This window comes from Poecilia formosa, unplaced genomic scaffold (assembly GCF_000485575.1).
Source record: "Poecilia formosa unplaced genomic scaffold, Poecilia_formosa-5.1.2 Scaffold66, whole genome shotgun sequence".
In the NCBI taxonomy this organism is placed as follows: Eukaryota; Metazoa; Chordata; class Actinopteri; order Cyprinodontiformes; family Poeciliidae; genus Poecilia; species Poecilia formosa.
Window position 1 is genome coordinate 292,500 of NW_006800005.1, and position 13,703 is coordinate 306,202.

Sequence of the window (13,703 nt, forward strand, 5' to 3'; positions counted from 1 at the left end):
CAAGAGGAAATCCCCGAGACAATAAACAGCGCTGCTTTGGCTGATTAAAAGGGTCTGTGTCAAGTGGCATCAAAAGCTCAATACCGAATGCAAAAGTGAAATCTGATGACAACAGTTGCTAGCATAACGGCAGGGAAACGCTGTGTAGATCTTATGGCGCTGGAGCTACACAGCTGAGGCAAAGTTTGAAACTAGGGAGTAATAATAACTTTTATGATACAGTAAACACAGAGAAATTGAATTAAAAGTATGTAAACAAGAGGAGTCGAAGGAAAAAAACAAGCCACGAAATATGATGTTAGCTAGTCCCAGAAGGCTACGTGTTAGCTACCTTCAACAGCCGGAGCAAAAATCCCAAAACCTCAATTTTACAAAGAGGTTTTAAGTTCTTAGGGGTACACCTGGTGTCAAAACACACTGAATCGTTTCTGCTTTTTTGAGAAAAACTATAACATCTGATAATACTGAATGCTAACTACTAAGGTTTAAAGCTTACAATTTATGTGACAATCATTATTTCAGGGATGATGACGGTGAACCATAACAGAGTTAAGAGGACCTGAGTGAATTATGCTGCAAGAAGCAAATGAGGCAACATGTTGTTAGCTAGCCCATAAAGCTAACTGTTAGCTAACACTGAGAATCTTTGTCATTTGTCACTTTAAGATAAAATCATGCAATAAGTCTGCAGGAAATGGTCAGTGCCTGCTGCAAATATTACTAACAAGTATCTGGGCAGTAAATACATGAAAACAGACAAAAGCAAGATTATCAAAACCTCAAACATTTTGAGATATTAAAAACCTGTCAGTTTGTTTTTGTTGTTGCTTTGTTTGGGATATTACCCAAAGAAATATGTGACTAACAACAAAAGCAACAGAACAAAAATATTTTAAGCGCTACAATCCATGAACAATCAACTAGACTGCATTTCTCACTTACACTAAAGCATTTAAAATTTAAATGTAAAAGAAGAGCATTTGATCTGAACTTGTTTTCTTGTTTCGATTAGGGCCCAAAAAATAAATCCTGATTTACTGAACAGAAAATAAATGAAAATTTTCAGCCCTTGAAGAGAGGCTTTAGCTTCATTATGAACTTCCAACCCAACGTTGTCAGTTCACCAGCGTTGCTGCTGTTCATTATCAGCATTGGAATTGAGATTATATTCCATCTCTCTGATGCGTCCAGATAATCTCTGATTGATGTTCATCTTTGATTGTAGTCCATCAAATACACGTGGAATATAATGTGACGTATTCAGACATTCAAGAAACTGAAGTAGGACAGAATAATTCTGATAAACATTAAGATTATAACCTGGCATGGCTAAAGTAAAACTAATACTGTACATCTGCTTTCCAGGCCAGTGTGTCATTACATTACATTATTTTATTAGTAGAGTCAGTCGGTGCTATAAGGAGGATACTGAAGAAACCGAAACTAACAAAAACAATAGGATGATTACTTTGTTCAAACGTGTAAAAAAATAACTGCATCAAACCTTTCAAATGGATCAGGAAGTGCAATTAGGAATTTTAAATATAAATAATAAAACTTGACGTTGCTTAGAGCACAAAACATAGATTTAGCTTCAATAGATCTGCCCTTATAAATTGGACTCATTGATGGTGATACCCGATGTAGAATTTTATTCTGGAATGGTACAGCTTTGGAAAAAATTAAGAGCCCACTTAAAATGATCAATTTCTCTGATTTTACTATTTATAGGTAAATGCTGGAGTAAAATTAACATAGTTCTTTTATTCTATGAACTATTAACATCATGTCTCTGAAATTCCAAGCAAAAAGTTTAGATACATTTGCAGAAAATGAGAAATGGTCAAAATAACGAAAAAGATACAGCGCTTTCAAACACCAAATACTGCAAAGAAAACTAATTAATATTCATTTAGAAACAACAACACTAATGTTTTAACTCAGAAACCAACATTTTTTAGTGGAATAACCAGGAGGTTTCAGTGCACTGGGCTCTTCGTTTTTTTAAATTCCAGAGGTGTATATTTAAACTTAGTTGTATCTTCAGTATACCTATACATTAACTGTTAAGACAGATATCAGAGTCACAATGTGCTGCTTCCAGCCTCCTGTCTCCTCATTGTTCCCTCTTACAGCAGCCACACACTGCCTCCTTTGCCTTCAGCGTTTCTGCTCTCAGCCTGCAGAGCTCCAACCTCAGCATCTCTGAAGTAGCACATTTTTCACATCAGTCTGTTGTCATTTCGCATACATCTGTTAGCTTTAACCACAGACACCAGTATCTGGTGGCTGTTCTGATCCAACAGTTCCTGGGCTCTCTCTCTCTCTCTCTCTCTCTCTCTCTCTCTCTCTCTCTCTCTCTCTGTGTGTGTGTGAAAAACACTCCTCTCCAACTGCAGCGTGCCAAGTCCCAGGAGGCTGTCACTTTCAGGAGAAACATGTCTGGGGGGCCGACAGAACTACATCTAAAGTCACTCAAACCGCATGTGACTGCCATTCTGACATTTAGTCGAACAGCCGCTGAATGTCTAACCTCTTTCTGATTGTGCTTCTACTTTAATACGCGACTCCCCAGAGAAGCGAGTCCTTGTCGCCAGAGAGGCAGCACGGCGAGAAAGGTGAGCGCCGCACACGTTTGAACTCACGCAACGTCCGTTTCATGAGGTTATGGCCTCAGTGGCGTCTTCTGCTTACCTTGGAAGATAGCGGCGTTCTGGATGATGAGGCGTTTGAGATGAGCGCTGACAACCTGCAGCCCTGACTCCATGTTGCTGCGTGCAGCCACCTGATACCGCTCCTCCATCTTCTTGGAACAGCAGGTCGGGCCTTTGGTTTGGCAAACCTGCAGATCTCCACCTGGCAGTGAACCAGCAGAGACAGGATGAGCAGAGGGAAGGAGCTGCAGAGCCACTCTTTGTTTTAATTTTTATTCCAAGACAGAAGCCTCTTACAGCTCAAACACACACAACAACAACAACAACAAAAAAGACTCTGCATCATCCTCTGCAAGCTAAATGTAGAAAATGTAATTTTCCACACATTCTGCACCCTTAATTAGTGTATTATTTCTGTGTACAGGCCGTGTTATCCGGCAAAGTCGAAATCAAAAAATAAATTGCGGTTTGAAAATGACTAATTTTGATGCACAGTCATGCAACACAGAAATGTTTTCCAGCTCGGTTTGGTCGACTGAAAACCTTTTCACCACTCAAGGACACACTTGATCAAAAAAAAGTCATTTTAGGCACAAGTGTCGGGAAGAGAAGATTTCAGTATGTTTGATACAGAAAATAGCCAAGCAAGGAAACGACATCGGTCCATCTGAATGTGGAAACTATTCACACAGATAAGTAATTAGACTCCTGGAGCTTTTATGAACGAAACAGATGTCTTACTAAAACGTAAGAGGGACTCTTCATTGGACTGATGTGGCTGTACGAAACCAGATAATCGGCACTTTCACAGAAGAGTAATTAACATGTTTGTGCACAGACATAATGACCAAACGGGTAGAAATGATCAGATAATAGGATCTAATGCATTCTGACAGATCTAAATCATTTCTTCTTTTGTCCTGTTGCTCTATGATCTCAACATTTCATTCAACTGGAAACAGAAAAGAATAAACAAATCCAAACCAGTTCAGGAAGTCAAAGTGGATGCGAGTCCCTGAACTTTTCTCCACAAGTCGAGGGGGTTGGCGACTGTCTCTGTCAAGCCGAAGACCAAACATGTAAGACCAACAGTACCTTGTAAAAGTAACCACAGCAACCGATTGTTTTCACATTTTATCACATCTCTGCCACAAACTACAAATGGTTCATTGGGATGTTTTTTGTGAGTTGGAATAAACACAACAGAAAGGTCAGAGACAAGTTGTGGAGAATCTTGGTGAGGCTGTGACACAATGTCACCAGTCTGAACTTCTTACACAATGCTGTGGCACAACTCTGAGCCTGCAAAGAAAGAAAAACACACCGACAACTGGAACAGGGAGGAAGAATGGATCTGTTCCACAGACCACAACACTAAACGTCTACAAACTGTTAAGACCTGAGCGTTTGTTATGTGATTATTTCAGTCACACACCATCATGAGGTTTCATATTCTAATGAATAGAAAAATCTTTTAAAATAGGAACTCATTCCAAGTTTCTGACCACTTACATCCAGTTGTGCTAATCGTAGCCTTTCACTGGCGACACTGACGAATCTGAGGAGTGCCGACTCTTTACCAGGCTAAGCAACATCTAAAATACCTCTAGTGGGTTCTGGTTTTTCCCAGTGAGACAGGCACCCAAACCGCATTAAACGACTTCGTTCTATCCTGTAAACAGAGGCTGTACTCCCAGCTCCATCCCTTCTCTAGGTTGAGTCTGGCCACCATTCAGAGGAAGTCCTGAGAAGGACTTCCTCTGAATTCATTTTTTCTGTCATGATCCTTATCCTCTCAGGTGAGGGCCAGACATTGGATGGTCCAATAAATCGAGATCTTTGCTTTTTGGCTCAGTTTTTTCTCCACCACAACAGACCAGAGCTGCACTTGCATTACTTCAGACGCAGCCCCAATCCGTCTGTTTGACTCCGGTTCCATCCTACCATCATCTGTGATACTTTAACTCCTCCTCATGAGGCAGAGACTATAATCCTCAACGCAGAGGGAGCAGTCCATTTATTTCCAGGTCAGATCAATGGTCTCAACCTTCCAGGAACCGACTCTTATCCACCTCTCAGCTACGAAGTGCTCCAATGTACGCTGGAGGCCTTGGTCTGGAGACACGAACAGAACCACATCTTCAAAAAGCGAAGACGGGTCCCCATACCCGTCACCGTCCTCTCTGTCAATACAAACTGAGATCTTGTACAAACACTTAATCACTTAAGGAACTTGGCCCACATTTTAGATCTTGACTCGAGTATGTTTGCGTGAGCAAGTTCCAAAACTTTAGCTTAGATGATTAGGAACAATTGGAAGAAAGATACGAGGTCATCTGCCGTTACTGTTTTAACAAGACTTACGGTGATTTCAAGTCTAGTGCTTATGTAAGATGTACTTATCTGGTAAGTCATCTGTGACTTTATAATCATGGCGCATCAGAACTAGGTTCAACTCAGGAGGAGCAAGGGAAAAATGTGTTAAACAAAACACATGTGTAATACAATGTGTAATAAAACACAATTATTACACAATCTGACAATAACAAAAACAGAACAAAATAGTCAATGTTTTCTTTTACTAGTCCTGAGTCAAGTCAGTCAAGTTCAAGAGTTTTTTTTTTTCCTTTGATTTGTTTTCAGTTCAGTTCAGTTTTCAGATCTGAATGTTATACGGTAGCTACCGGGTTAGTGTTAATATGTGCAATGCCACCGATCAAGAGGATCAGAAGAAGATTCTTCTTTGGCATTGTAGTGGACACAATGTGAATCCGCTTTTTGGATCCTGACTCGCCGTTCTTCTCGCGTTGTCTCTCAACACAAAAAACAGCCTGCATATGGCAGAAACATCTTTCACTACAGTGTCATATACAATTCTAGGTCACTTCAGTGAAAGTTTATCTCTTCACTCCGTGTAGATAAAATTATTACCAGCTGCGATAAATAATTTTGTCTTTTAGCTCAACAAAACGTCACAACTTTATTTACTGAATTGGCATCAACATATTTTTTTCAGCACTCTTAAATCCCGTACAGTGGAATAAATTATTCACTGTCACTAAATATGTCATCAGCATTTCAAAAAGAAAAGGCGCAATATTAGGAGAATAGCCTTTGTGAGTTAGCCGGAAGCATTGCTAATTCACATACAAAATTTTGTTGTAGAGAATATACATTCTTACCCATAAACAACTATCTCCGATTGTTTTTTTTTCTTTTAACATTGAAACTATAAAATTAAATTATAATATAACTTTTAATACATAACAGCAAAATATTAGCTTGTAACTAATCGATATCCAACGAAGCTAATTATAGCACAGAACTCACCGGAGATTCGCAGCAAGAAAAAAAAAATAATCTCAAAAACAACTTTCTTCCGGGTGCAGGTGCACAGGAATCAAAACTCAACCACTGATGAAAACTAATTCTTGAAAAATATTGAAAATAAAACTGCTTTGTCAATAAAATGACTACAAAAACGTTTTTTTTTTGTTTTTTCCCCCCCCCCCTTCTTCTTCTTCTTCTTCTGATTGTTCTAGCACAATATCACTGTAGCTTTAGACTACTTTGAGACCATTTACTCCCACCTATCGGCATTGTGGTGTATTACAACATTCGTTAAAATAACATGGGTTACACTTAGATTGACCACCACGTTCTGGTCTCATTCACCGCCACCAAAACCTTTTGCACACTTAACATCTGCGCAGGATATCGCCATATCCACCTTATAACGATTAGGTGGATACTAAACTATAATGGTCACAGAGAAAGTTGGAAGTCTTGGACTTAACTCAACTGACTTCTTTGCAGGATTTCCCAATGATACAATTATCTAATGGTTGTTTATGACAAAACATTATAGAATGCACATTTTTGAGCCTTTACTATAAGATCATCTTGGAGCAAAGCTGTTACCAAAGTTTGATGCTAGTCTGGGCCCACAAAAGGTAGAAAAAGTGATCAGTTCCTTCTGTTCCAATGGGGGATTCACTTCAGCTTTTGTCGTACGCAGTACCCAGGCAGTGCTGACGTCAGTGAAAGAAATGTTGCTGGATTTCAGAGTCCTGGGTTTTGGAGTGATAGTTTTACAACAATAATTTCTGTGACACCATGTTAAAGATGCTTTTTCAGAACACAGGCAGCAAGTTCCCTTCTTTCACCTGTTGTGTACACCGACGCATACAAAGAGACGCAAGTAGGACTGAAGCACCCAGTTTGGAAAACAAAAAGGAGTTCCAGTGAAAATGCTTCCCTTCAGTGCCTCCCCCTTCATGCCATGCAGCTGCCTGCAGATCAGTGGAGGCCGCAGTAATAATGTGCCAAGCTGCGTTGACGAGTTGTTTGCAGGATTGGCTCTTGAGAGGCATCAGTGACAAGGGGTCTGATTGATGGTTCGGTAAACAAACGTCAGGGGAGTCTGCCAGCTTCCATGCGGGATGTGCAGGATAAAGAGACAGAAGAAGAAAGATTAATTTGGAAGTTGGATTCTGAGTAGGGGGATGGTGGGGCATGGCAGGTGCATGGGTGGGGGGTCTCAGAATGCGAATGCATCAGAAAATGCCTGATAGCTTGCATGTCAAAAAATAGGGAGGCGTCTTTTGTCAAGTTGGAGGGTTTATCTTAACGACAAAGGAGATTCTGTTGGTGTGACTCCCTGAGATCTTCAGATAATAGAAACAGTGCAGACAAAGAAAGTTCATCTACCTGGAGATGCAACAATGTGACAGACTGGATGATTAATAAGTGTGGAATCAAACAGAGGACAGCTTCTGTAAACTGCTGACAGCCATCGAGGTTTAGGGGTGCAGCCTAATGAGCAAAAGAGGCAATAAAGCTGTCAAACGGCACCTTTTGTATGCAAACTGACGGGCTTAATATCTCAAATCAATACCAACAAAAGACTCCTGACAGATAAGATCAAGTTAATTTCAGACTGCGGGGTAGAATTATTAAACTTTTACGTGAGGTGAGCCTGGTCGCAGCGGAGAGGAGACGGGGATTTGGCAATTATTTCCAGCAAAACAGACAGATTCATCTGTGCGTTTTGTCGTGCTGCGGATGATAAATGTGTTTCATTACACAAGTTCCACAGCAGTGAGAGGGAAAGGGACAGGATTCCCACTGGAGTTTCACAAATAATAAAATCACACCGTCTAAATATAAAGCCTTTCTTGTGACTGACAGATCAGTTGGGAATAAGCTTCCTCCGTCTCTCCTTTCACTCAAGGCTCAGCTTTGGTTCTCCTCCTGCTGCTGTTCGTTGTCTTTTTTTAAAACTTTTTTCTCTTTCAGCTGTGCAGTTTGGTACTGAACTTGTTTTCACTTCTCCCACCTTGAGTTTAACAGCTACTGGGCACTGGAAGCAGCTTTCTATCAGCCTGTTATTGGTTACTCACGTTTGTGTGTGCAGGTGTGTGTATGAATACTGGTTTTTGTTGCCTCCTCAGGACTTTTTATGGTGTAACATCCAACCGCCTCGAGACTGATTGGACTTATGGACCAAAGTTCAAACCTGATGCAATAGAACATCATTTTTTACTTTAGGACAAAGCTAAGGTGTGAATTGACTAGAAATGTCTGGAATATGACATATAAAAATGTGGAATTTCATAGAACTTGGTCCTTTGTGTATTTGCTGTAACAAACCTCCAAAAGTCCAAAAGACCTTTCATTGACATACACAGTGAGAGGTGAAAGAGCAATAATGCAGAACAGGTCTTGTCTGCTGTGGTTGCTCAGCTCTTCCTCAGCCCTCTCATAAAGACTTGAATGCAGCATAAATCTATTTATTAGTAACTAAGACTTGCAAAGTGGCTCATTTATGACACAGGAAAACAGCTCTGATGATAAGTCTTGTCCAACAGCAACATGTTCCGATCCAAATGGTAAACTAGTTTCCTCTCATTACAGGAAGGAAACAAGCCAGCAGTTTACAGAAATGGTACCATTTCTGTAAACTCTTGCCTTAGCAGAGATCCTGAGATGACCTTTTTAGCTGTATATGCTGAGTCAGGTTGCCATTTAGTGATAAATGATGAAGATACTCATATTTTAGGTGACATATTGTTCCAGATAAAAAAGCTTAATAAAACCAAGTTAGCCCTGTGTTAGACTGAAGAACAGCCTCCAGAAACTCCAAAGGATGATATCCGATGGGGAAAGAAGAAGACTTTTCTCTGCACAAATGCCTCCTGACCCTCATTATTGCAGTGCAAATTAGAACACCTTTACAAAATTTTACATTCTACAAAAGTGCAGTTTCTTGACTTGCATGTGAAATTTATGTGGTACTATTCTTACAACAAAAATTGGGAGAAATATCTGACAGGAGCTTTACAAAAAACTAACCAATTAAGTTATTTTCCTATTAGCCTTTTGAACTTGATTATGTTAACTATCTAATGAGATACTTTTAAAGGTTAAAGAATGAGCCCAAACCCCAAGCCCCACAACAAGAAGTGCTGCTTTTGGGTTATGAGTTATAAGATAAGATTTGGTTTGAGTGTAGGTTAGGTTTAGTCATGCACCTGTGATGTTTAGATATAGGGAAACGGTCAGGCTTAGGTTACAGAAAATAATTAAAAATGAATAGAAGTCAATGCAAAGTCCCTGTGAAGATAGAAATACATTCTATGTGTGTGTTTGTGTGGGTGTGCGCGCGCGAGACTGTGATGGACAATTCTGTTAAACAAACTAAAGAAGGACAAAGATCCAGGCCAGGAGCAATTTGCATGTAAATTCCCCCATCATACAACCTTGAGGCGACACCTTCGAGTCATTACATGCATTCCATCAATACCCTGCAAGGTGTCAGTGTTGGACTGTTTCCCATGCAGAGCAGCTGCCAGTATACAGGCACCTTGCAAAAGTATGAAAACCCCTTGAATTTATCTGCATTTTGGCAGAAAATGCTGAAATGTATGTTGTACTTCCACAACATACAACAGTATTTAAGACAATGACAGACTAAATACTGAATTCATTTAATAGGCTAATTTTAAAAACATTTTTGACGCATGTTTTTATGTGCAAAAGATAAAAAAATAAAAACAAAGTCAAATTTTCCTTCCACTTTACAATCATGCACTACTTTGTGTTGGTCATATTATAATGAATAGAAATTCTTGAATGTAATGAGACAAAATATGAGAGAGCATTAATTCTTTGTCACATGAAAGCCAAGAAATCTGTAATCAATTAAGATTTGAGTCATTACTTTGTAATGAAAGTAGTTCTGAAACTTTGTCTCCAATTTCTGCTTACAGTTCCTTCCTAAAGCATCCATGCAACTGAAGTTTACTCATCAACCTGAATGCAACATGTCACCTGCCAGCAAAACCACAACCCTTACCATAAAGTCCAAACTTCAATTGAATGGTTTAGATAATAACATATTCAGATGTTTAAGATGTCTAGTCAAAGCAAGATTATTATAGATAATAAACTAGCAAATACACTAAACTCTAAAACTAGCTGCATTAGATGAATAAAAAGTCACGACAAAATAAAATTAAACCATCATAAGCCCAAAACTATTATAACCCTGATTCAAAGCCCAGATGAGAATAGATGCTCTTCATCCAATCTCATCTTGGGTTATTTTGCAAAGAAGAAAGAGAAATAATTGTAGTCTATAGCTCCAGAAAGCTGGTAGAGAAAGTTTAGAGCTCTGACTTCAGCAAAAGTTGGTTATTGAAAAAAAAAAAAACCCTGACTCATTAAGGCTGCGTACATACTTTTATTTTATTTGTTTTAAGTTGAAAACCATATATCCTTTTCCCACTGCATCAAAGCTACACACTTTGTGCCAGTTTAACACTTAAAATCCCCGTAAAATACACTGAAGTTTGTGGTCGTGACATGAATATGAAAACTAAAATCAAGATGCATCAATGCAGGCCACTATATTGTGATTTAAAACACAGTCTCCGTCCGACCGTCCCTCGCTGCTTCCCTCTGTGGCTGAAATGTTCATTTTGGATGCGGAGAGAAGGAGCTTAAAAAGTCCAGTGTACACACACACAGGCAAGACGAGTCCGTCTCCTCTCATCTTTTAACAAGCTCGGGGACTCCGAGTCAGGGGAGCGGGGGCATCCACAAATACAGTACGTGTCTAGGTTTTCCAGCACCAATTAGGAAGCCGTGGCCATGCAAGTTTAATGACAGAGAGCAGAGGAAGAAAAACAAGTGGTATTAAGATATAGAATATGCTAAAAGCCGTTCATTATGAGCATAAATTATACAGCAGCTCCCAGTGTAGAGGGGAGAAAACACGTGGGAAACTGTAGCTGCCTCCGCGGGGGCAAATAAGTCAGTGTCACTTTGTAGAGACAATAAGTGAAACAAAGACGGAGCAATTTAGAGCCAACCAAAGGAATGCGAATATCATTACCTACTGGGGATTGCCATTGTTTCTTTGGAGTGGGGAGGGGGGTTTGAGTATTTTTGGAGCTTTGTTCTCTGTTCTAGTTTAGTCATTTGATGAAGCAACAATTTGAAAGCTGGAAGCCCGAATGTGAAAGAGTTTCTTTATTTATTTTTTTTTGCGCAAACACAAAACAATGAGGCGGTAAACAGCAGCTTGCCTTCATTAAAGGAAAAAGTGAAAATGCAGTTAAATTAGGGTTTAATTAGTCATCAAGAGCTGCAGCTGCACCTCAGAGTCGTGTCCACTGGTGTCTTTTAGACAGCAGAGCTATTTGAAATGTTATTACTTTGGTAACCCGTCTTAAAGGGGCAGCGTTTTGCAAAAAATACTTTTTTGAGCTTTAAGTCAGGTTATAATGTTATTCCCTCATCAAAAACACACCTGGAGTGTTGCTTTGATTCTTTTATGCATGTTTGAGAAATCCTTTAATCTCCATGGTAACCATTCAGCTGTGCAAAACACCTGGATGGAGCTAGCTCCACCTCCGAGGTCCAGCTCCTCCTTCGCGGTGCAGTTTCCAAGATTATGAATCACAGAGCAGCCCCACTCGGCTCCTTCAGACTAGACAGCAGCAATTAGCAAACACCTGATAGAACTACACATCTGCTGAGCTCATTATACGAGTTACTTCTCAGTGAAATGCTGGTAAAAACTTTGTTAAAGGGTTGATAGAGAAGCCATGTTGTGATGGTGGAGCTTCAGAAAGAATAGGAGTTTCTTAAAGAAACAGAGACCCAATTTAAAGTGACTAAATTAATTTATTTTAAGTTAAATTTGATACATATGACATTTTTTAAGCAACTGAAGGCAACAAAATTAACCAACTGTACTCTAAAATGGCACTGATACGATATATGTATCGCAGTTTTGAGTATTGGTCAATACCAATAGTGACCTGACACGACATCAGCATAAATCATACATACCTTTATGACTTATTTCATAGAGTGAAATGCTGAAACAGGCTTCATCAAGTCATATTACTCAAACAGAAAACAACTAACCCTTTTATTATGAACCAGTGGGTTTGGGAGCGGGATACAAGATGTGTGGCAGTACTCCCACAGCTGCACTGGGTTTTGTTTCTTTGATGCTGTTGCACTGCATTCGCTTGTCTTGAATCACACTGGTGGAAACAGCAAACTTTTGTTTTTTTAAGAGGTTGGGGGAAGTTTCACCCTAAGGCGCTACATACATTACATTTCTGATTCGCTTTCCTGCGGACATGGCTGTGAGTCAGCTCCAGCTACTCTGTACTGATACAGGTCCACTTCTCATTTCCTCTATTGCTCATATCATCCTCACTGTCACATCTTTAACCTTTGACCTGCAGCACTGAGAATGAGCTGCAGGTCAAAGTGGGAACGCTTTCCACATTGACCTGGAAAGCATATGGGAAAGCATGCATATGGGGACACTTTCCATATGAACAACAAACTGATGTTTCTACTGGCAGAAATGACAAAGAAGACGACAGGAAGTGGTAGCATGGTGTGTTTTTTTTAATGACATTGTGTGAATCGACTTCTTCACGTAATTTTAATTGTTTCTTTGATGGAAACACCTCAACTGCAAAATTGTGTTTTGTTCCCCCAGATTAGAAGAGCATCGACAAAGTTTTGTGCACATTTGTAAACACAGCTAGTGTATTGTGTTCATAACTATCTGTATGAATCTTTGGGTTGTCTGGTTCATACAAACATATAAACCTGACAGATTAGCCATTTATGGGAAAAAATAAAATCATGAATTTCTAATTAGACAACATGGTTGTACTGCTGACTCTGCCTAAATCTGCAGTTTGGCCAGTTAAACAGCTTGGTTCTTTCTTAAAGACTTAAAGTCTTAATGCCCTGCTAAAACATTTTAGTTAAACATTAGCCGGAAATCATCAGCAAATATATTACTGCCAATGTAAAAATTCAATGAGCAAATCTCATGGTGGTAAATTTGCAATAACAATAAATGCTTTATATACTCTGTAACTCTAGTCAAATCAATGCTCATGCTGGCAGGATAAATATGTGTCTCATTCCAACTTTGTCACAGTTCCAGGTGCTCTAAATTAGTGAGACACAAAATATTGACATCAGAATTGGCCAAAGTTAGTCTTTAGCATATTATATCAGATAAGTACAATTAGATCGATATTAATAATGTAGATTTATTTCCATCTTGTTGCCAATTGTGTGTTTTTCTACAGTTGGCAAACCGTAAGGAAAAAAAAGTTTGTAATATCAATAAATAATGAATATCGGCCATAGCAGTGATATTGTTATTGCTTAACTTTTATATTGGTGCATTGCTACTCTAAATTTTTTAATAATTGTTCAGACTGCTGATAACAGTCATCACCTTCCTTAACTCCTACTATGGCATTAGCCTGGTTAAGGAAGGTAACAGTGAGCAAACTGTGGTAATAAAACGATCCTGACCCGCTGGAATAATTAATCAGCGAATTCTGTTTATAAAACTTCCATGATGTTCTGAATTCAGCTGAGAATTATGTTGGATAACGATGAAAAACAAATCTGTGTTCTTGTTTGAAGCTTTACGGTTAAGACAATTATGTCCAATCAGGCACATTAAGTATTACTGACCTAATTGTCTGTGTT

The 13,703-nt window shown here is 39.2% G+C and overlaps 1 protein-coding gene across 1 annotated transcript in view; it reads right to left on the reverse strand.

Annotated features, from left to right (window-relative positions):
* Positions 1-13,703, reverse strand: part of gpc3 (glypican 3) — a 199,814-nt gene that overhangs the window by 183,117 nt on the left and 2,994 nt on the right. Inside the window, exon 2 of the mRNA XM_007554826.2 lies at positions 2,695-2,856. Within this exon, the coding sequence (XP_007554888.1) occupies positions 2,695-2,856 (162 nt within the window). The remainder of the gene's footprint in view (positions 1-2,694; positions 2,857-13,703) is intronic.